The 24,727-nt window shown below is 48.0% G+C and overlaps 2 protein-coding genes across 13 annotated transcripts in view; one reads left to right on the top strand and one right to left on the bottom strand.

Annotated features, from left to right (window-relative positions):
* The window catches only part of ANGPTL2 (angiopoietin like 2), a 33,659-nt gene extending 30,581 nt beyond the window's left edge, over positions 1–3,078 (top strand). The window contains exons 4-5 of the mRNA XM_033122575.1: positions 85–355; positions 2,582–3,078. Coding sequence (XP_032978466.1) covers positions 85–355; positions 2,582–2,781 — 471 coding nt within the window. The 3' untranslated portion in view covers positions 2,782–3,078. The remainder of the gene's footprint in view (positions 1–84; positions 356–2,581) is intronic.
* RALGPS1 (Ral GEF with PH domain and SH3 binding motif 1) overlaps positions 1–24,727 on the bottom strand; it is a 249,656-nt gene that overhangs the window by 118,035 nt on the left and 106,894 nt on the right. For all 12 annotated transcript variants that reach the window (XM_033122561.1, XM_033122562.1, XM_033122559.1 and 9 more), the window contains one exon: positions 20,188–20,314. In XM_033122561.1, the coding sequence (XP_032978452.1) occupies positions 20,188–20,314 (127 nt within the window). The remainder of the gene's footprint in view (positions 1–20,187; positions 20,315–24,727) is intronic.

Raw genomic sequence — 24,727 nt, 5'->3', positions numbered from 1 at the left:
TGTCCATGGCTGAGCCTCGCAGCTGGGCCTGCTGGCCGAGAGCGCTGCGTGCTCCTCACTAACGCTCTCTCGCGTCGTCCCCAGCAAGGGTTTGGGAACATCGACGGCGAGTACTGGCTGGGCCTGGAGAACATTTACTGGCTGACGAACCAAGGCAACTACAAACTGCTGGTGACCATGGAGGACTGGTCTGGCCGCAAGGTCTTTGCAGAATATGCCAGCTTCCGCCTGGAGCCCGAGAGCGAGTATTATAAGCTGCGGCTGGGACGCTACCATGGCAACGCAGGTGACTCCTTCACCTGGCACAACGGCAAGCAATTCACCACCTTGGACAGAGACCATGATGTCTACACAGGTAGGACCAGGGGAGTCAAACCCAGGTGGAGGGCAGGGCAAAGCCATCAACCAAAGCCAGAGCCCCGGACTCCAGGGCCCACTGCCTGCCCACGAAGGCCCACTCCTCCACGTCCGCCCACAGATCCCCTTTGCAAAGCTGGGTCAGTGTGGCACTTATAAAAAGGGACAGGAAAGGGGTATACAAATGACACATTCAAGGGCCAGTCTGGGTGCACTCGCATCACCTCTGCCTGCGGTACCAGGTGTCAGGGCTGCATGTCCCCATGGGCTCTGGGCCATACGCCCTGGGCCATACGCCCTGGGTAGCAACACTGCCCCACCCCCAGCCCTGCCTCCCCGGGCCTGCTGCTTCATCTCTCTGGGCCTCAGTTTCCACGTCTGGAGCTGAGGACAATGCGTACTTGCAGGAGGTGAGAAGGTCAGAGAGAATGTACCTGAGTATGTGCTCTGTCTGGGACTTGCAGACATTCAGGGTCTGGGCAGGGGGCTCTCTTTGTGATTCCTGCAACAGCACGCGCTGTCAATGCCCAGCTGTAAGGGCGCTAACGAAGAGAAGCCAGTAGGAGAGGTGAAGTTCTCTGTCCAAGACCACATGCCTCACACTGGCTCTTTACTAGGAAGTCTTTATTAGACGAAAAAAAATACCAAGGGAGCAAACAGAAAATATAACCCCACAGTTAATGTCTCCCGAGGCCCCACACCCAGTTTCTTGAGATGAGGCCCTAGCTGGCTGCAAAGTCAGCCAGGCCTAGCTCCTCCCTGAGGGGCTAAGCCGCCTCCAGGCCAAGGCTGTCTGTTCTCGTGGGCAAACCTGGCCCCCTCCTGCCCCAGCTCCCCATCTAGTCCTGGTCTGAAGGCCAGTCCCTCCACTCTGAGGACCGTCCCAGGAGCTACCTGCACTCCAGGCAAGCTCTGCTGTCCAGTACAGAGGAGGGAGGGCCTCACCCCAAGGCCCCATGGCAGCCACACTCCAGCAGACCGTTCGGCACCAGGGAACATTTAGAGACCTCTACCGGCTCACTGGTGGAAGGGCAAGAAGACGAGCCTTAGAGCTGATGAGACTGGGGACACGGGGGCTGGTACAGGGCGAGGACTGGGGGCTGGTACAGGACGTGGACCCCCGCCGTCAGGCCTGTCCAGCAGCACGGTCAATGGACGGTGAGGAGCTGAGCTCCTGGGCCCTGGTGGGTTCTCTGCTGGCAGGTGGGGTGCTGGCTGTGGCTGCCAAGGGCTCTCTCTACTCTCCAGCACTTCCACTTGGTCCTGTGGCCTCCAGTCATGGCCCAGAGGAACGTGAGAAACCTTATGGGAAAACCTGGGCTGAGTCTCTCCTCAGCTTTCTGCCTTGGCCGCCTGCTTCCCTCCTCACTGCATCCCAAGGCTTCGGCCGGAGCAGGGCTGCCAGCCCCCATCAGGCCCCCCACACACAACCTTGACTGGGGCAGCCCTTCCCCTGCGTGGGGGGCTCCTTCCTAGGCCCGATCAGGAGACTGGGATCCCCCTCTTCTAGCTCAGAGCCGCTCGGGCAAACAGTGTCTCCCCTCCCCCTCCTTCCCGGGAAGGGTTGAGCCCCTACATGCTGCCTGCACCTTGCACACACTTTTACTGCTGTTCTGGACGGTTTGTCCTTGGCAGCAAAATCCAGCATGATGTGACAGTGCCAAAAGGGTCATGAAAATAGCTTTCTTTTGAGAAATAATAAAAAAATATATATTTGGCTGGAATACAGGCTGGGGAGGAATAGAGAATTTTCTCTTAAACACTTCCTTTGTCATTCTATAAAGACTCTTGATCCAATAGTTTCAACTCTTAAAAAATTTTGTAAGAAAAATTCTTTCGCCTCTGCCCTGCCCACCTCGGGTCATTTCTGTTTTCTGGTAACCCTGTGGTGTGGAGTCCCCCGCACTTGCCCTGCACCAAGCCCTGGGCTGAGTGCTGAAATACGCGCCCTCAAACAGCTCCCACCGCAGCCCGTGCGGGGGCATATATTTATCCTCATTGCACAGGGAGAATTCGGTGGCTTGCCCGAGCTCACACAGCTCGTTAGCCAGAGGCCGAGCCTCATAGACAGGTCTGAGCAGGTCTGAGGCCTGGGCCACCTCTCAAGCCTTCTTGCCGCAAATGCCCCCCACAGAGGGTCCTGCCAAAGTCCCCAAGCAAACTGGATGTGGGGAAAACCGAAAGCCTCCTCCCCGACACCTTCTCACTCTGTTCTCTCCTGCAGGAAACTGTGCCCACTACCAGAAAGGAGGCTGGTGGTATAATGCCTGCGCCCACTCCAATCTCAACGGGGTCTGGTACCGCGGGGGCCACTACCGGAGCCGCTACCAGGACGGCGTCTACTGGGCTGAGTTCCGAGGAGGCTCCTACTCGCTCAAAAAAGTGGTGATGATGATCCGGCCCAATCCCAACACCTTCCACTAAGCCAGTGCCCCTCCTGACCTCTCGTGGCTTTGGCCAGGAGCCTGCCCCGGCCACGCTGGCCCCAGCACAGAAAGCAACTGCCCGCCAGTTCACCTTGGGGCTGGGAGACTGGGACACTGGATTCGATTTCCCACATCACTGCGGCAGATAATGGAACTGAACGGATACAGTATTCTCTGTCCCTACCACTTTTCTTCATATCAGACAGCCATGTTTCCAGACAGGACAGGACTGCAGACCAGCCTCACTTAAATAAATGAAGTCCCTACGATAAAAACACACCTGCAAAATACCTTCCTAACATACAACTGTATGAGCCGACCTTGTGCACATATGTGCACAGCACACACATATGCATTTGGGTATATGCCACATGTCATATATCTGCATACATATGAAGGTTTGCCGTATATACCTAAATACACACATATTCTGTTCTCACATGTTGAAGCTCTTACCAACAGCATTGCTTTTAGGAGACAAGCATTTCATTATGTTGCATTACTTAAGTCTAAGAGCAGATCACAGACTGTATAGCTCCGATTCACAGAATTATCCTTGGCGTCCACGTGCCCGGATTCTTCCAGGAATGTCTACAATGCTATTCTCTCACACAGGGGTTCTCAACTTCCTCGCTTAAGAACCCCTTTGGGCACCTAATCAAATTTCAGAAATCCCCCTCCATCTCCATTTCTACACTTTTTCCCATTCTCAGGACTTTTGCCATCCACCCATCCACCCATCCATCCATCCATCCTCCTGTCCGTCTATCCATCCATCCGTCCGTCCGTCCGTCCGTCCGTCCATCCATCCATCCGTCCGTCCGTCCATCCATCCGTTCGTCCACTCAGTCACTCGTTCCACACCGCTCAGTAAATGCCCGTGGGTATCAATCCTTAGCCACTCGTACTTCCAGACACCTTTGCTGCTCTTCTCTACTCTGTACCTACCTTCTCCTTACCTTTGCTGTCACACTGTCCTTTCTTTCTAGGCAAGATTCCTTAGCCTCTGAGTAGGAAACAGTCTGGGCTCCAGGTTTCTGGTCAGGAAAGGGATGGCCAGGCCCAAAAGCTAACTGCCGTCCACATAGATAATGTATTCGCAGTTTTGTATTTTCCATTCACACTTTAGCCTACGTGTCATTTTAACCTTCACAGAAATAATAGCCTACCTTACCCAGGAGACATTCAATTGAAGAGATGTCATCATCTGGTTGTTGGGACCCCCCAAATGGCTACAGACCAAAGGTCCCACGCTCTCAGGCCAACTAGACTCCTCAGCTCGTCCCCAAACCACACTTCCCCGGAGAATGCAGGTGCCACTGGAATGAGAACTTGTTACATCCTGAGTTACTGACTAACCAGGGGCCACCAGCCCCCTTGGCTGATGCATTACAGCGTGGTGACTTTCCAAGTCCTGTTGGCCATGAAGTGTCAGACTCAGGACTACCAGGACCATTGCCAAACAGGCAGCAAGAGATGAGTGAAGGTGAGGCCCTTCCGGTGGGCATGTGGGTGGGGGCGTGCAAGATGCTGGAACACACGTGGTACTGTCCAAGTCTGGGTGCGTGCCTGTTACCTCAGCAATCTCACACATGTACCATGTAGCATGTTTTGTGTACATAAAAGGGAGGGTGTTTTTTAATATATTCCCAAATTATCCTTGTAATGACACAAATCTGCAATAAAAGCCATCAGTGCTATTTGAATGTATCTATGCTGTGTGTTATTGTTTTAGAATGTCTTCCTGGGACCTCCTATATCAGAGCCTCTTGAAGTAAAACCAGGAAGAGATTCAACACCAGGGACTTCCACCACCATCACTGGAATCACACTCTCCCTGTCTTTGGTTTCCGCTTATACCCTCAGGAGTCCCATGACAGTAGCTCAGGCCAAGATGGCTCTCAAACACCACCTCCTTACATCCCTCTGTGTCCTGGACGTCCTGGATACACCTCATAGGCAGTGCAGACAACACCTAAAGCCCTTTTCTCCAGGTCTGGTCCCATTTCACCAAACGGCACCGTCTACTCAATTGCTCAGGTCAAAAATTAGGACCTCGCCCTCCCGCCACCCAAGGTGAACCACTCCCTCCAAACAAGCCGGCTTGTCTGCCTCAGAGCAGGCGCTCGTCTCCTCTCCCATCAGCTACTGCAACAGGCTCCCCACGAGACCAGGCCTGTGCCTCCGTCGCCCTCTTTCCAACCCAACTTCCACACTAACCACCAGAACCACCCTCCTGTAAAATAAATCCATGCATCGGGAAGTATCTCTAGGCATGACAGGAAAGCCCAAAACCATGAAGGAAAAGACTAACGGACATAACTAAAGAAAGCCCCAAGTTCTCTGCCCTTTGAAACACAAAACAAAATATGACTGAGACTAAAAGGCAAATATTAAACAAGAGAAAAATGCAAGATTAATATTCATGCTACCAAGAACTCTTTCGATTTAAGAAGAAAGATATAAACACTGCGACAGAAAACTTGGTAAAGCACATGATCACATTAGAGGACTCAGTAAAAAAGGAAAACTGCCAACCTCAGTAATAACCAGAGCGGTGCATTAAATCAAGCCTAAACCAACACATGGTGCCTAGATGAGAAAAACATCAGTCTCCATGTTGACAAGCAAATGGAGAAAAATATGCTTTATATGAAAGTATAAATTGATTCAACTGTTCTGAAGAGAATTTGGCAATGCATATATCAGAATTTAAAATGCACTTATCCCTTCTTAATGACCATACGAGAGCTTTTTCTAGCAAAATTGTAGTTAGGGAGAGCCCGACGTTTACTGACACCTACTATGTGCCTGGAATTGCACTTGTTTTCCTATGTGACCCTCATACCAGCCTGTGAAGAAAGGTTGTTCTCATTTCACTGAAGGAGGAAAAATGAGGCTTGTGGTTAGACTGCTGGTAACAATGCCCCAGGAGCACTTAGTTAATCCAGAAGGTTCTGGGTGACAGGCACTAAACTCCCCTCTCCCAAATCCTAGTCAGTTTTGGGGGTTACAGTGAAATCTGGGTGCTATTTGATAAGAGTACTTCAGTGTTGGCCCAGACCATAGTCACCTCTCCCCACATACTTGTGTGGAACGTGTGGGGTAGAAGGGTCAACGGCAAAGGAGAACTGGGTCCAACCTGTCTGGTCACCGGTCTTGGGTCCAAAGCCCAAAGCAGAGAGCTCGGGGAAGCCCTGCTGGGCAGGGAGGAGTCCCCCTTTTTCTAAACTAGCTGGCATCTAAACAAAAGCAGGCTGCGACACCAGCTGTGTCTCCCAATCCCCAACCCAACCCCCAAACCTGGCTATATGGAAGGAGAGGAAGGGCAGAGATGTGGAACCCACTCTCTTTAGAGCTAAATGGGGGGCAGGGGCAGCTTACCAAACCAACAGCATCAAAGGCGAGAATAAGGACACGAGAGAGCTGAGCTGCAGCGCACTGGCCTCAGTTAGCGCCCAGTGAGCCGCTCTACCCCCAGCCAGTCTGCACCGCTGGGGCTGACACCCACGTCACACTCCCCCTCCTCCCTGAGCATCCTGCCAGTGACCGTTAAGGCTCACGGTCACAGGAGTCCTGCTGCTACTAAGGTCTCCATGGTGAATGCACCTGCAGACCAGAAGGGAGTCAGTGAAACCCGGACTTACCTGCTTCAGCCAAATCCCCACCTCCCAGTTTGAGCTGTAGCTTAGTCACCTGCTGGGCTCGTGTGAGGAACACGGCAGGAAGACAGTGATGTTCTCCAAGCAAGTGACACTGAACAGGACCCCCTCCCCCAAGTCTTGCCAATTTGAGCAAGATGGAAAGAGAACCTTCCAACTACTGAAAACAATGTTTATGGGCGTCTACAATGCTCTTGATCCAGATGCTCTTTGGGAGCTCAAGGGGTCTTCCCTGATCTCCCAACACCACCACTCACATGTTTTGCAGCCTTGTAAAGACTCAGTTACCGTAAGACAGAGCCAGCCAACTGCATTAAACGCAGAGGGACATTTTAAGGGTAACAAAATGTTCAACAGGCACTCTTTCTGCCTCGGTTATGTCTAGACTCCAAAGTATAGTGCCAAGTATCCCACATTCTAGCAGGTGCAAGACTGTCCCTGCAGGGGGATGGCCCCAGATTGGTCCTACAGCATGAGCTCATTGCCCACCTGCAGCCTGTGAAAGAGGTGCGGAAAAAGCACCCTGGGGTGGCGGATGACTTAGTTATTCCCCACCACCACCGGAAGAGTGGGATCCCCCTCACCCTAAGTCAAGTGCGAGGGACTCCAAGGGCCCACCCATTCGGAGAGTCTGGCATGGGCAAGCACGGGCACGACGACCTGACTCATGCCCCAAGTCTCCGGTCCCCAGGCAGAGCGCAGTAAGGAACTGGCCCCCTGGAAGCCGACAGCAAGCACGCTGAGGGAGCAGAGGAGGCAAGGGCACGAGTGTCCTAGGAACCAGAGGGCAGCCTGGGTAGGGGTGAGGCTGGGCACAGTGCAGCAGCCCAGGAGCCAAGCGAGGAGCCATAAGTGCTCAGATGGAGAAGCATTACCCGCTTCGGGCAGCTGAGTCAGAGGTGCCCAGAAGGGAAAGTGTGAAGCAGCAGCAGCAAAAGGGGGGAAAAGACAGAGCGTGGATACAAGGTCTGGATTACGACTAAACCAGCCACAGAAGATGACCCCCTTACCCCTCACTTCTCCCTCTCCCCTGTTCTAAACCCAAGGAACACACCCATCGGCCAGCAAGTGCGGAGGCAGCAGGACTGCGCGATCCACGGAAGAGGCTGCCGTGTGCCCTCCTCTTCCCCAGGCCGCCAAGTCCGATTATGACACTGGACTGGCTGGAATGACGTGACTGTTAGAACGTGACCATGAGATCGTATCCTCTGTCCATACAGAAGGCAACAACTGGGCTTCTTCACGCCTAGCAGAGGAAAGGCAAAGGAGCCTGCTAAGTTTTCAGCGTCAACTGGGACTAAAACTAGCCCACAGAGTAGACTGGAAAGGACAATGGGGAGAAAATAAAGTTGGTTTCTTCTTACACCTGACTGGGTCCAGCTCATTTAATAAGCTGGTTACATAAGGACACGAGGTACCTCCCGGAGTCCACGAGCAGGGACACAGCTGGGCCTCACGAGGGCCAGGAACCAGAAACTGCCAGGAAAGCCTTCAAGAGGCTAGGCAGCAGCTTTCTCAGCGTCCCTCCCTTGCCTTTTCCTCTTCCCTTGCTTGCAGGTCCCTTTCTCTGTTTCTCATTGTGCGTCCCTCTGCTTTCCCCAGTGCAGAGCCCCGGAGCTCACGTGTCCTCCAGGTCTGAGAGCCAGGAGACTCACAGGACCCCCTCCATTCCAGCGCAAACTGCGACTGGCCCTCGGGGTGGGGGGTCCGCCTCAATCCTATCAACTCTGCCTCAGAGGGGAGTAGGTGGAAGGAACACTGCTGCTGGAGTTCAGTGCTGTGGGAGAAGTGGGGGAGCTCCCAGGCTCCCAGAAAAGGAGGGGTCACAGGCTGGGTCTGGATTCAAAAAGTGTCTAGACTAAACTCCAGCTGTTGTTGGTCCCCACCGCCTCCAGGGACCATGTTTTGCCAGCTACATGGATTCCGTCCCACCACTCATTGGCTGTGTCCTATTCCCCAGCCCCTCCCCTGCTGACCCGGCCCTACCCCAGAAGGCATGGCCAGCCCTTCCATGCCCAGCTGGGTCACTAAACAGACACCGGGCTGTGCCCAGGGGGGCTCTTCCTGCCCTTCCTGCATACATGGATTATCTCAATAGTCTCTGTGGATACGGGAGCAACAAGGTCCCCACTGTGGGGAGTCGCTCTGGATAACACTCCTACCATCTCCCGTCTATGGCATGCCTTCCATGTGCCAGGCACCGTGCGTGTCTTTTTAAACGCTCACAACAACCCCATGAGGTGGGTTCTGGAATTCCCCGCCCTTCGACACAACAGAAACCGAGGCTCAGAGATGTAAGTGACCTGACCGAGACCGTGCAGCCTGGGACACGCAGGGCTGGAGCTCCTGCCTGTGCAGCGTTAGAGCACTGTCCCCACGGATGAAATGAAGTGACTAAGGCTCCTCTCTCCCCCATCATCACTCCCTAGAACGTCTAAGCATCGTGGGGGCGTGGAGCCTCCTGCCCACGGAAGCAGGTATGTGAGGTAGCTGGTCAGCCTGGCTGTGCAGACACAGCTGGATGAACAGTAAGTAGGTCCCCAGATGTCAGGACATCAGTTCAGGGACGTTTGCACAATTTATTTCAGAGCAGTGGGCAGGGCACAGAATACAGGGCAATGATGGAACATATTTCACAGCTCCTTGGGGCTTCCAACCCTTTCCCAGGCTAAAGCTGCTGGGCCCTGCCTTTCTCCCTTCCTCTCGTAAGAAAAGAGAGCCACCTGTCCTACAACCTACAGACTCGGCCCCACACTTTGGCACTCAGAGTGTCCCATTTATAGCTGTCACCTTGTGCACCAATTCTACCAGGTACAAGTCCTGGCCCACGTCGTCTGGTAACTGGGTCCCTGATGTGGTGGCCCATCTCTCATCACCAGGCCTCAGACCTGGAGCTTGCTTACCTCCCAGATTCCAGAGGCAGGCCTGAGCCAGCCCTAGTTTGGGATTCCACTAGTGGACATAATGTCACCATGACATTGAAGTGTCCCTGGGGCATCCTGGGCCAGTTCAGCCCACACATGGAAACCCACACAGAGATAACTCCTCCCATCTGTGCAACCTTCCCAAAGCACTTCCACATGTGGGACCTCCAGGATAGGCGGGCCATCTGGCTGTCTCATCCCCAGCTCATCGATGGTCACAATAAATATGGCTCCATGGGCTGGTCTCTGGCTGCTCCCTTTCCCCTGCGTTAGCATGTGAACCCTCCTGAAGCTGAGGGGCATCTCACAACAGAAGAGAGCTCCCACACCTGCCCTGACCCTTAGCAGCGCTGGGGGTGGCCCAGAGCCTGGGGGATGGAATCAGAACTCCCTTTCAGGGCTATGTGATGACAGAGGCCGGCACCGAGTCATCTCAAAGAGGGGAAAGAACTAGAAGCAGCACGTAGCCTCCTTGGAACCCAAAATGCTGACCAAGGCCCAGGCAAGTGTGCCTGGGGAATGGATTTCTGTCAGCCTGCTTGCCGGGACCCAGGGAGAGAGATGAAGGACAGATACGATATTCAGCAAGCAGAAGCAGGAGCAGAGGGCAGCTGAGCAGTTGGGTGGGAGGCCTGGCTGCCTGCCCCGGGCCCGGGAGAGTCCAGGGAGCGTATGTTTGAAGTAGAAAAGCAGCTCCTCTGCCAAGAGCACAACGGATTAGTGGGTAAAGAAATGTGTGTTAAAAGAAGATGCCATCTTTCCCCTTTCATTTTATCATAGATAAAATGGCTGGTAATATCTGGTGCTGGTGAGAGGAAGGAAACAGACACGCTCACACTCTCTTGCTGGAAGTGTAACTGCAGCTTCTCTGAGGGCACTCCAGAGCCGCTATCAGAAAACAGGCACAAAGAGCTCTGTCCCAGCAATTCCACTTCTAGCACTCTGTGTTTCAGAAATACTCTGAAAAACGAGTAAAGACACACGTATGAGGATGTTCTTTCTCCACTGCATGATCTGTCGGGGAGAAAGTAGAAACCACCTAAATGTGTATCAGTCAGGCCACAGCTAAACAAATCAGCATGCATCCAGGCACCCCCCCCAACAAATCACCCGCACATCTGTGGGTGCCAGGGAGCCACTGGGGAGAGTGAAGGAATTCTGTGTTTGCGTCACTGAGTATCTACGACACTTTAAGCGGAAGAAGAAGAAGGTACAAAATACACATAAATGTTCCCATTTTGGTCAAAAAGCACAGTATCATTCGCACGCGCGCACACACACACACACACACACACACACACACACACCTTCCCCTCCACCCCCGTGGACATATATTCATTATGTAGACGAAGCTCTCTGGAAAGATACACACCAGCTGTTAACAGTGGCGGCCTCTGGGGCGTAGGAGAGGAAGAAGGAATTTTCGCCTTTTACTTTATAGACTTTTTTCATAGTGTGAATGAGTTTTACAACAAACAACGTGTTACTTTTGTCATTTAAAAAGTTTTTAAGAGAATGAGTGGGTGCTGAATGCCACTGCTGGGCACAGCCTCTCGGGGGGCCCTGTCCTCCCTGAGCAGGCATTCCGAGACGTCTGAAGGTCCGGACACATGACACTGCAAAGGCCGACATACACGTGCTTAGGGCCCCTCAGCCTTTCTGAGGGAACTTTCAGGCTCTTCTCAGGCACCTTTCTTCCTGAGAGAGCTGTGAGAATTCATCACCTCTCAAAGGGACGACCACACCCTCTGTCCTACAGGATTTCCTCCCCTCAAAATTAGCTTCTCAGAGGGACCTCGCACTTCCTGCTGCCCTACAGGTCAATCTTAGAGTCTTGTGTGTGCTGAGTTTTACAGCTGGTTTTGTCCTAATACAGATGGGGCAACAGAGTAATAAATGTGGGGTAATGATAAAGATTGCAATGTACGGTTACCCCCTGCTGTGTGACAGCTTACCCCCAAACTTAGCAGCCTACAACAATAAATGGTAATTATATATTTTGCAATTCTGCGGGTCAGGAAGTGGAGTGTATCTCAGCTGGGTGCCCTTGGCTCAGATGTTTCAAGATGCGCTCAAGCTGTTGGCCGGGGCTGCAGTCTCATCCGAAGGCTCCACCCACTCAGGGAGAGTCTGCTTTCAAGCTCGATCCCTGACCACACGGGCCTCTCCACAGGACTGCCAAATGCACGGCAGTTGGATTCCCCCAGCTTCTGTCATCCAAGAGAGAGAAAGAGGGAGCAAGCACCCAACACACAAGGCACAGTCTTTTCACAATCCAATCTCAGAGGCGATGTCCCATTATTTCTGCCATATTCTATTTGTCAGAAGCAAGTCAATAGGCTGTGCCCACGCTCAGAGGAAAGGGATTACACAAGCACACAAACACGAGGGGGCAGGAACCCTGGCGGCCATCTTTCAAGCTATCTACCACACGAAATCCTTCAGATGCTCAGAGCGTTGCCTTCACTCTCCATCTCTGAAACGTCCCAAAGGCCCAGGTTACTCTTGAGGATGGAGAAACTCAGCAGTCTCTACCCCTAACCCTTTTCTTCCGTAGGGCTGGCTGACCCTGGGAGGGCCCTCGGTCTCCACCTCAAGCCCTTGTTCCACGCAGGAGAGTCCCTGGAGACATTCCTTGTAGCCCACTCTCCTGGTTTCCCTAGAGGGTAAAGACCTGTTAGCGGGAACATCCGGCACATTCTGAGATGAGTGGTTGGGCACTGGGGTCAGACCTGGGTTTGAGCACTGCTCTCACCACTTACTTTAACATGAGTCTTTTTTAGCTTCTGCAGCTGTGAAATAAATTAAAAATAGTGCCTCCCTGAGAGGAAGCGGTGTTGGGAGGATTAAATGAGATAGTGCATGTGAAGTGCTCAGCGCTATGCCTGTCACATGGTGAAAGAATAACCGTGAGTGGTTGCCATTATTATTAACTTCTAATTGGAAATCCAAAGACTAAAGGTCAAAGAGGACCAGGCATCCTGCTGAGCATGCAGACTTCCTGCTAGGAAAACACTTTCTCTTGCACAAAATGGGCTTATCCCCTCACCTCCTTTTAGGGGTTCAGATAAAACTTTCTGACCCAGAGAAAAGCTGACTACAAGTCCTCCCGATGCCCCAGAAGGGACAAATGTGACAAGGTGCTCAGCTCTTGGCAGCAAAGCAGACAGGAAACAAGCCCTCCCCACCATGTTTTCCTCCCACACTGTTTGTCTCCATGGAGACAGAGATATTAAATGGAAGAGGGATGCATTAAGTTAAAGCTGGGTGGGACCCCAGCCAGAGCATGAGAACTAGAGTTAAACTTGGTATCCTCCTGGCATATGACATCGGGTAAGTCATAAGTCAAATTGTGGGGGGTTTTTTCATTCACAAAATGCGAATTTTAGTAACACCCACTGGCTTTTTGTAAAATTGAGCAAGAGTGGAAGTCCCAGAGAAATGTCAATTTTAAGGTAACAAATTCTAAGATTGGAAAAGTGAAGGCAAAAGTTCTCTCTTGGAAGATGGTATGTAGCTAACCACGCTATAAAATAATGGAAAAGGTTTCCTTCCTTTGGGACGGGGTTATGTCTTTGTGATTATTCTGCTGACTGTGAAGTAAGTTTGAGATGAGTCAGAGGGCAGCTTTTCCCTGCTTGCTGGGCCCCAGAGAGGGAGGATGCCTCATTTTGGGGAAGGGGAAACTTGATCAAAGGCTTTCCTGAGTCAGGGGAGGGCGGGCGACAGGTCGCCCCTGTAGCGCGTGGTCATCGGGCAAAGAGGAAAAGAGGCAGGGCCCATGGGCTCCAGAGCAGGCATTCCAAAATGCAGGCTTAAGCTTTGCTTTGTGGCACTGACACCCCCTTATCCATCACTAAGCTGTGCTGCCCCAGCTAAGGAAGGAGGAGCCTGGCTCCACATAGGTCCAGCTGGAGAGACTGGTTAGGAAAGGCAGGAGATTGGGGGGTGAGGGGGGCAGAGGTTTGGGGCCAGGCAGCAGGCTGAGGCACCATGCAGCAACCAGGATGGAGCTGTGGAACAAATGAGTATTCCTTAGGGATCCTTGGAAACACGTGGAGTGGGGAACTGAGAAAAAAAAAAAAGAGAAAAAAAGGCTGGATTTCCTGCATGGGGAATGGAATTTTTTCAGTTGGGCATTAAGGGAAAGGATTACCCTTAATGCTGGCAAACTTGGGACAGCTGGACAATATTGTGGTAACCTGATGTGGGAGCCATCAGGCTTGGTGCTGGGTAGTGGTGGCCCCACCAAAGGGGCACCAGCCACTGGGACCCATGTTCTAGGAAGTGGAAGTGCTGCCACATCCATCAGCTCAATCCCTCCCGCACATCAAGAGAGCACCGTACTTGCCCTTTCATCTCTACTTTCAGGGGGCCCACCGCTCAAATGCACACATTGAAGCTCCGAGGCAAAGTACAGGGAAATGCCGTGTCTCCATCAGGTAGGAGGGACATGCTCACTGACAGCTGTGTTATGTCCTTCCAAGGCTTTGCTCTAAAGTGAACTGTTTTTAAGGGCTTTCCCTCCTCCTCCAGCAATTTCTGAAATACAGTGATACACCACAGGCTTCTTTCTGCATCGGTCCCCTACCTGGTCTTCCCTCCCCCAGCCTGACCTCTCAAAACTGTTCACAGGCGGTAGGCAAAGGAGTGTGTTAAATGCAAATCCAATCGGCCGTGCCCTTGCTCAAAACCCTCCATGGTTCCTGATTGCTCTCGGGGTGGGGGTCAGAGCCTGTGCTCCCACTCCCAGTGGTGAGGCCCCAGGCGATCTCACCCCCCCGCCCCCCCACTCCAGCTGCTTCTCATGATAGCCGCCCCCTCATTCTCTACTCTCCAGCCAGTTTTCCCAACAAACATGTTTTTCCCCACTTGAGGGTTCTTGCACAAGCTGCTGTCTTTGTCTGGCATGCTCACCTCCCACCCTTCACCCTGCTTATTCATCCCTTAGGGCTTCGCTCCAGAAAACCTTCTCTGGTCCCCCAGACTGGGTTGCGTTCCCCCTTCATTTGCTTCTTTGCCTTTCCCTTCATAGTGCTCAGCTCACTTTTGGTTTCTTGTTCAATGCCCGCGATTGGATCTGGAATGTGGGCTCCACCAGAGCAGAGATGCTGTCTGGTGAGTCCATCACTGGATGGAAGTGCCCACTGGTCATCTGATGACCAGCAGTGCCCCCCCACCATGCAGATGGCCTGGCACATGCCACCCTCAGGCTACTGTCGGAGCCCCTCACTCCCTGGCTTCTGTGGGGCTTTGGGGCATAAGCACAAACACTTCTTTGTGACCCATGACCTCTTCTCTTTGAAAATCCTTTTAGGTATCCAACAGTTTAGGTCTATTCCCTTGTCACTCGGAAACCACTTGACTTTAAACTTCAGAATTCATCTTTGAAAATAGAGGCTGACTTTTTTAAAATGGAAAGGTTTGCTTATTTGAAGGAGTAGCTTAGGTTCTAGAAATTCATTTCATAGTTTAGAAGTCTGGGTAAATTCACCAAGAATGTCTAACTACTCAGAACTGTCAGAATGCCTAATTTTTGTTCCTTGAGAGAGCACAGTTTCCCACACTGCCTATAGTTACTTTTAGAATCAGCGCTAAACATTTTAAAATCCGTTGCATACCTAATTTTATTTAGCTGTTTTCTGGAGGGAATTATGGTCACTCTCTAAGTCAATAAAGGTATTTAGAAATATATGGCATAGCCATTCTTCACAGTGCTCTGCCTGCTTTTGTGGTCATTTCAGTCTGAACTAGGTATTTACAAGGAATTGCCATCAGATAAAATTAAGCTGCAAATAATTGACCTGACACTTCCTACCACTATTTTTACACTCTGAAGTAACTGAAAGTTTTAGATACAAAGAGAGTCTTATTTTTAAAATGTAGTTTTCCCCTCAGTGTTTTTTAAATTATATTTCACGAGAAACTCAGTGCACCAAAGTTTTCAATGCAGAAAATTTGCATTGAAATTGAGTTGGAATACACACCCACATGGTTAATAACAATTGGTAGTTCTACATAAGGGTATCTTTCCAGGGAGTAAGAGACACATATGTGACTAGTCCCAGGAAACCAGTTAGCACAGAGCCGTCCACAGAGGTTTAAAAGAATCATTACAAAAATAAAACTTGCTATGGAGGCAAATAACTGCTAAAGCAGCCTCAAGACCTCAAGCCATGGAACTAACAAAGCAGCTGGAAATATCAGTGACCGACTTCACATGGCTCCCAAAGCATGACTCCCTTTCCCCAGGGAAAGACCTACTGTGACAACTTTGCCAAGGGGAAAAATATGGCTTCAGACATTTTTTTCCATATTGTACTTTCCGGGAATTTTGTCACTATTCCTCTTTTGATAAACAAATCCATCTGCGGGACAGGTTGGGTTTTCGAGAGGAATCCAGCACTGACACCACCACCTGGATTTGGGCAGAGTCTGTCCCTGGTAAGCAGACATGCAGGTAGGGCCCTGAGCTGCCCTCAAGATACATGACCCCAGGGAGACTCAGATAGGATCATGCTTAGCTCTTTTTTATGACGCTTTGGCGCCCCCATGGTAAACCTTTACACACTGTCCTGAAAACAGAAAGGACGCTGGAGTGGCTTCCTGTTCTCTCCCTCTAACTTGGATATGTCAGGAGTCATTCTGACGCAAGTCTGAGAAATGCAGTCCATTGGCCTGAGGAGACAAGGAAATCACTGCAAGGCTGAAGGGCCAGCAGAGTGACAGTTAAGCTGGGAGGGCTGTGCAGGAGAACAGAGGCCTAAGGCGGAGTCTCTCGGGAGGCACCTGCCAGGAAGAGGCAGCTGAGATGAGGTCATCAAGGACACGGAGGGCTGCAGCTGTCCAGAAAGTCCGTGGCAAGGGGCCCCAGGCTTGGCGCAGGCTACCTGTCCACTGTGAGTGCAGATCTGCCCCGCAGCCCAACGAGAGCTTTTGAGGTGACACACAAGGGGCCTCCGGCCAGAGGCCTGAGGACAGGACAATCTGTAGTTGGGGAAGCTGGGGTGCATATGCTACATGTGATGACAAGAGGCAGAGGTCAGACAGGGGAGGCGGTATTGGTCCGGTTTGCCCCTGGCTGAGACCCAGGAACAAATGCCTTCAGAAACCTAAGACAGCACCGCTTTGTGGTCCAAGAACAGAGGGTGTCACAAGTCATCCCACTTCATACAGTGCCGATGGAGGCCATCCACAAGTCATAAATGGCTGAGGATGTACAGGTGGCAACTGCAAGGGAGGAGTAGGAAAATAATGACCTGGAGAGTGGAGGTGGGGAGTCAGGAGAGGGCAGTGTCCAGAACTCAGGGCCTACAGCCAGACCATCTGGGCCAAGTCCTGGCTCTGCCACTTCCCAGTGATGTGACCCCAGGCAACCTCGCAGGGCCTGCTTACTCGCTAGGCTACTGCAAGCCATCACTGCAACAGTGCATGAGAAGGCGCAGCCAAGGGCCAGCAGGCCCAGAGAAGGCAGACAGCACACGGCAGCTGTCCTGATCACAGCCCGTCCTTCAGTCTTGGAGCGGCGGCTACTGGAACCGGTGGCCCGCACTAGGCTACCTGCACCCCGATACCATCGCCTCACCCCTCACTTGACTGGCCTTGGGCCAAGTGGGAAGGGGCTGGGGAGCTGTGCACATCAACACACCTGACACGGGAATTTGCCAGTCCCCAAGTAGAAAGACATTGCAAGGCATCAGGAGCGAGCAAGGAAAGGATAAGGAAACATGAAAAAAGAAAGCATAGGATGATATTGAATTCAATGACATGGTTTAAGACTAAACAAACGTGAAAGACTTTTCCTCCCCTACTAAGAGGCCAGGTCTCTCATATTGTGTCCAGCTAAATGCTGTTTTCAAGGATCATGTATCAAACAGAGCAATTGAAAATATTATTATCCAAAACAGAATCAAAGATGTATAAAATGAATGCAAGGGAAAAATAAAACAGATTTCACAGACTTGACATCAGACAAAGAAGTGAAAGCAAATAAAAAATGGAATGAAGACATTTTGTTCATTTCATCACAATGAATCAACAGCTGTTACAAACTTCTATGCAGTAAACAATGAGGGCAGACTCTTAGAAATGCAGGGAGTCTAACGTATGTTCTTGTCCTTGATAGGCCAAGTAGTCAAAAAGTAATAACCTAAGTATTATAATGTAATTATGAGAGTGCTTTGAGAGATTACACCTTCTTTTCCAGTACCCAGGAAACATTTACAAACACTGATCTTATATTAAACCACAAGACAAATGTCAAACATTTTTAAAAAACCCAGAAAGCCCATATGTCACAAATTCTAAACCAAAGTGAGAAACTTAGAGAAAAGACTATGTCTTTAAAAACCAAAGCCGTTCATAGCAGTATTATGCATAATAGCTAAAAAGTGAAACAAACTCCTATGTCCATCAAATGATGAATGGGTAAGTAAAATGCGGTACATCCATACAATGGAGTATTATTTGGGAATAAGAAGGAACGAAGTACTGATCATGCTCCACCATGGATGAACTTTTAAAACCTGATGCTAAGGGAATAAAGCCACTCATAAAAGACCACATAGTATGTGATTCAATTTAGAGGAAAAGTCCAAAATAAGCAAATCCATGGATACAGAAAGTAGACAGATGGTTGTCTTGGGCTGAGGATGGGTGAGTGGAGAGGGGTCAGTAGAAAAACAAAGGGAGTGACTACTAAGGTATGGGGTGTCTACATGGAGTGATAAAAATGTCCTAAATTTTGTGGATGGTTACACAACTCTATGAATATACTAGAAACCACTGACATGTACACTTTAAATAAATGATACAATGAATTATATTTCAATAAAGCCATTAAAAGAACAAACCAAACCCTTGAAAATTAAAAAAACACTAACTTAAATAATACTTGTATAAAAGAAAAATTGCAACTATAATTACAAAACATTTAAAGAACATCAGTGAGAACACCATACATCAAAACAGTAGGACATAACAAAAGTAGCAATGAGAGAAAAATGTATGTACCCTTAACTGTTTTCCAAATTAAAGCGGAAAGAATAATATTTATATTATTTATACACATGAACCAATAATTTAACTGAAATAGTTAATAGAAATAACGAAACAACTTAAGGAAGGCAGGAGAAATAAATTATAAAAGACAAAAGTGGAAACTCCATATTTCATCAAATTTAGGATGTCATCTGTTATAGATACACCATTATTTTATGTATCACTAAGAAAAACTGCTGCCGATTAAACCATGTCACAATGCTTTGTCAACATCGATTGCAAGGTGCATCCAAGTATCCGAGGTATTAAAATGCGGAGAGAAAAAGCACATTCAAGGCTGACGGAATATAGTAAATTAGAAAGCAGACAAATAATGTGGCTGATAAACAAATACAAAGTCTAATTCTTTGGAAAAACCAACAGGCATAATTCTGGCAAAACAAATTAAAGAAAAAGAAAAATGCAAACTTTTAGGAATACAAGCAAATATAACCATACACAGGAGGTTAAAATTTGTAAGAGAATACCATATAAAAACTGTATGGTCAAAAAAAATTAAATAAGGAAAAAGCTACATTAATAATTTTGAAAGCTTAGATCAAATGGGCAATTTTCTACTAAAAATAAACTTTCCAAATTGGATTTAAGAGACTTAGAAAATCTAAATAAGCAATGCTTATGAAAGAAATTTAAAAGCTGTCAAAAATGCATCTCAAAAAAATTGCTCTAGATCCCTGAAACTATTAAAGGTTACTTCTATGAAACCTTAATTGCCCTTGTTATTAATACTATTTTGATCATAAAAAGGGTAGAAATATTTTTTCATAAAATTAGCATAACCCTGAAACCCACACTACAAGAAGCATTTTTCACCTATCAAATTGGCAAAGATTAAAAAAAGCAAAAAAAACCAAAAACATGAAAATACAAAGTATTTGTGCACGTGGGGAAAATAGGTAATTTCAACCCCTTCCAATGAAACTATGAGCTGTCACAATCTCTATGGAGAACGTTTTAAAGATATACATGAAAGGCATACAATTTTGCTTGTATTTTAACCCAATAATCACACTTCTAGGAATTTATTACAAGGTAATAATCATAACTATATGCAGGAAATTTTTGTAACAAAGATGTTCACTGCAAAATTTTACTAGCAAAAATGTAGAGACAACTTAATTGTCAATATTAGAGAGTAGATTCAAGTTTATCCAATGGGACAAATCTATCCAATGGGAATGTAGGTAGTAAGATTAAATGCTGACAACAGAATAAACATATATATTTAAATGCACCCAAATGAATGAAAGGATATGAGGCAAAATAGGATTATCTCTAGGTGGGATAACATATTATAGTAATTTTCTTCTCTTCCTAATTCTTTACAACAATCATGTATTAGTTTCTAATCAGAAAAATCAATAATTGTTCTTATCATTTTGTTGGGACAAATCTTATAAGCTCTATTAATAATGCCCAGGGAACCGAAACACGGGGTTTGGGCCTGAGTTCCCCCAGTTTGGGAGGATGTGGATGGATCGTAAGAGTCTGAGACCCTCCTGGGCTGCAGGGGGGATTGGCTTGGGAGTCACGGGTCCCTTGTATCAAAAGCAGAATGTCCCTTGTTTCAAGGCCCTCATCAAAATCCCCAGTCCTTGGGAAACCAACAGCCTGTTTCAATCCAAGGAGCCAACCAGTGACTTTTTTATCCATGGCCCATGCCGCTTCCTGGAATTTTCTCCACTAGAAACTGTACAAACATCTTATTTGGCACTGAGCAGGTTTCTTAACAAAGAATAAGCCAATTCAGACTCCTACCTAGATAAGGAATACTGGGAACCATCTTCAGGCTTCGGATATAGTCCCGAGTCCGCTTGTAATTATCTTCTTTAGACATCAGATAGTCCAATTTCTCAAAGGTGGTCTTGTCTTTTCTATTCAAAAGCTGGCGTGAGAAGAAAACAGAGTATGAGAGAGAGAAAAATCAACCAGAAGAAGCTAAAAAGCAAGGGGAAGTGTGGGTGGAGACTAAAAGGAAGCATCCTAAATGGCGTGTCTATGGTGTGCCAAATCCTGCGCACCACGAAACACTTTAAGAAAGAGGCTGTTTCATGCAGAGGTGGAAGGTTTCACGGCCTCAATCTGCCAGTTTTTCCCCAGAGTCTCAAACTTGGAAGATACCCTGCGAAGCTACCTAGGCCACTGTCCTAAATGACGCCAGGATCCCCTGCACAGCACCTGCCACCATGGTGTTCTTAGGCCCTACACAGCAAGAAGGTCAGAGAGTAAAGCAAATTGCTCTGTATCCCAGAGTAATTCACAGCTGCAGCAGCCCTCTCCCTGAGTCCACAGCTAGCTCCGTGCTCTCTCCTCCACGTCTTTGCCACTCTAAAGGCCCCAGGACATTTCACACTTCACCTGTGTGTGCTGTGCACGCAGCCAGGCCAGCTCTCCAATCTAGGCCATCTCCTCCACATTCCCTCCAGTCTGTGGCTGTGTCACATTTATACTGGTTATGGTATTTTTATCAAAAGGAGCCAACATTACCCATAGGCAGTCATCTAAGGGATGACTCAGCTAAGCAAATATAGCAGGCAGGTACCCACAGCATAGTTTAGAGGAGCAAGATGCTCTATGACTGAGATCTCTGATACGCAATCTGGTCACCAGGGAAGGGATGACTGAGTGTGCAGAAGGAGACTTCTTGAAGAAAGGAATAGAACCTTGAATCCTGGTTCTCCAGACGTGATGCTAAAGACTCATGTTGTGGTGGTCCTGCGTGTCCCAGGTCAAGACTCAGTACCAGAAATGGCACAGGCTCCTTGAATAAAATGGCTTTGAGGAAAGGAGTCTAGGCTGGGAGGCCAAGCTTGAAAAGAGGCTCCGAGGGAGGGTCAATCAGGGCAGGCTGGCTTTGGCACAGCAAGTGACCGATGTTGGGAGCTCTGCCAAGTTTAGGACCCAGGGCCTCTGGGACTTTAGATCAACGGCTGAGCCCAGGAGTATAAATGGAGAGGGACCCTAGGCTGCAAGCATCCTTGGTCACGTTTGCTGTTGAGACCCCAACACCAAGAACGTGCAGACCTGCCACATCCATCAGATGGAGGTCGGCCAGCCACATCATCAGCAGAGAGAAGTGGATCAGTACCAGTACCCCTTTGGGTTACTTCAGTACAAACGCAGTGCAGTTGCCAAGACCTGGGTTTGCAAATCTCAGGCTCAGGCCAGGCCTGGTGCATCAGGGAGCCTGGGCTGCCGGGGGCAGGCCCTGCCCAGTTCCTTGAGCCTTAGACTCTGGAGTCACAGAGGATGCAGCTGTGCGACAGCCCAGCTGAGCAGTGAAAGATTAGGGACTCCAAGAAGGAGAGAGAAAGAATAAGCTAAAAGAAAGCTCCCAGTGCAGAAGAAATTAGAGAATAGCAAGCTTTTGTTTCCTGTTGAGAAATTCAGGACATATCCGGGTGGGGAAGCTACACAGACGCTGGGGACAGTGGCTGCTTAACTGGCTCATGTGAGGCTGTTACTCACCACATTAACAAACAGACGGGAAATAACACCAGCTCCCGTTTGCTGTTTGTAAAGCACTGTAACATACAACGCATCTGATCTGTACAAAGCCCAGTGACAAAGATAGAGCCAAGACTATTGCCTCTATTTCAGGTTCATAATCACATGATTAAGTGATGTGTCTGAGAATCCTTGGGGAACGCAATACAATAGGGGAAGAAGTTGTATGTTATAGCAACATGGTAAGAAAGGAAATAGCGACCAAGAACCCAGACAAATAATAAGTAAATTATGCATGAGTGAAGTGTCAAGGAAAGCTAGATAGAGTGAGGCATTTGAAATGAACATTTGAGGATGAGAAATTCACTAAATAAACCACATATATCCAGATGAGAACGAGATACTCTAGTTGTGAACTGCCCCACTGTAAAGCGGAGCGGGTCCCTCACACCCTGGGCCGGGAGGTCAGCTCTAAAGCCCACTGAATTCTTCAGCCATCACCCACGTTCATCCAGCAGTCAAACCCCACTCTGGCAGCTCAGCCATACTGGTACCAGTGCTCACACCACTGGTTCTCCGGACTCGGCTGGGCACTGCCCACGTCCCGGCCACGTTCAACCCATTTGCCTAGCCTGCCAAGTGCCTCTACGCATGGCACCACAGAGGTGAGCAGCATGCCATCTGTACCCTGACATGGCTGTGATCAGGTCAATACGGGGATGTCCCTGAAAATCACTCTGCAGATTTGACCTCCAACCAACAACTGGCGTTCTTTGGCCGAGTGGGACGACCAAAAACAGCCACAATTTCATGCTTCCTAAATTTAAAACCACGTTCCTCCAGGCCACACTTCCCTCTGCTAACCTTGCCCCTACACACATACTCCCGACCAATCCCCGACCCCCTCCACCCTCACACACACATTCAGAAGGTCAAAGTCACTCATCTGTTCCATTCTGTGTCCACAAATGAAATTCAGGGTCACATCAGATTTCTCAATGATAATGCAGAGAATGCAGGAAGACATGAAAAAACTATTTGCTAATCATGTTTTTGAAAACTACTTGAGAACTTCCTGTAGCAAAATGAAGGAACAAACCAAGAACAGGAATATGAGGGTACAAGAAACAGTAGATCCAATCCAGGGGCGGTAAAGGGACGTCCTGGGATACAGATGAACATCAGGCCTTAAAAATGCCTGGCCCACGTCCTATCAACCCAGAAGAGATGTGTCCAGAGAAAGAAAAGGCTCCACAGAAAATCTGATAGGACCACACATTTGTTGGAGGGAAAAAGATATACTTATTACATATAACAAAAAATAAAAATAAAATAAATTTAAGATGTATGTATATTACATAAAAACCTAGTAAATGATATCTATTTAAAATATATTAAACATAATATAATGTATAATATATAATATTACATGACATATATAAAATATGTATATACATACCATATTTTGCCTTGTACAATGTGTACTTTTTTGTCCAAATTTGTGAGGGAAAAATTTGAAGAATGAGGGGAGGTGCTTCAGGGAAACTAAACCCACATCTATCATACAAAAAAGATCCCAAGTACTATCTAAAGTGAATGGATCAAGTAATTGTAGCAAAAGCACATTGGTGGAAACGTGGTAGAAACTACCAGAAGAACCTGCTAATTAACCGTAAGTGGTTGCCTCTGGGGAATGAATAGGGTATGGAGAGATAGAGTGATGAGTGTTTGTTGTTTTACTAAGCCTTTCAGTACTTAGCAATTTTTCAAATTAATGTGCATGTATTATGTTGAAAAAATTCTTTAAAGATTTAAGTTTTTAAATATAGGGTTTGTTTATTCAAAACATAACAGCACTTATTTATACATGTCTTAAACTTTTATTACAAATAAAGCCATAAACTGAAAACCTTGTATGAATAGAAGGTCCTTTAGATTTTAGAGTTTACAGGAAGCCTCAGGCAGAAATCATCAGAAATGTGTATAAGAAAATAAATTATTTGCCTACTTGAGTCAAACAGATAGTAAAAGCATTCGTATTCAGGAAAAGAGGTAAGGAAATAAGGTTGAGGGAAAGTTCACTAAATACAACAGGCAACTTCACAGGTAATAATGTTTAGAAGTCTGGGGCACCGTGAGATTCTCTCCCATGATATTTACTACGACTGTAATTATTAATAATTGTGCGATTACTTCGTGTCTCACTCAGCTAATGCTGCAGCCCATCAAGGCAGTGGCCGTACTATACCCTGCATCTGGAATGGCCCCTGAAACAGAGGAAACAGGGCCTGAATATTTGTTGAATAAAACAATGAGAAAACTAACAATGATAATTTAAAAATGTAATTCCTTGGGAAATTTTGAACACTCCAATAGTTCTTGGGTCAAAGGGGAAAAAAAGCCAAGATTATGGACTATTTACAAACCACAAATGATGAGAAGACTATGTGTTAAACTACGTGATGAGGCCTAAACTGGACTGCGAAGGAAACACATGGGTTTAAACTCTTTTACAATTAAACAAGTGAGACTGTAAATGAACTAAACATTCAACTCAAGAACCTAGGAAAACAGGGTGGAGGGAAAATAAGAAATTGATTGATAGATAAAATTAGAAATTGATATGTTAAAAACAAAATAAAACTATGAAACTTAGCACAAAACTTATGGGAATGATAACAAAACCCAAGAACTAGTTTTTATAAAATATCAATAAAACAGGTAAAACCTCTACAAATAAGGCAAAAAGCAAAAACAGACAGCATTAGGGTTGAGAAAGGGGCTATAACTTCATATGCAAAGTGAATTAAAATTACAAGGTAAAAATCAAGTCCCTGCATATTGATTGTAA

This window comes from Rhinolophus ferrumequinum, chromosome 12 (assembly GCF_004115265.2).
Source record: "Rhinolophus ferrumequinum isolate MPI-CBG mRhiFer1 chromosome 12, mRhiFer1_v1.p, whole genome shotgun sequence".
Classification (NCBI taxonomy): domain Eukaryota; kingdom Metazoa; phylum Chordata; class Mammalia; order Chiroptera; family Rhinolophidae; genus Rhinolophus; species Rhinolophus ferrumequinum.
This window is presented reverse-complemented; position numbering and strand designations above follow the sequence as displayed.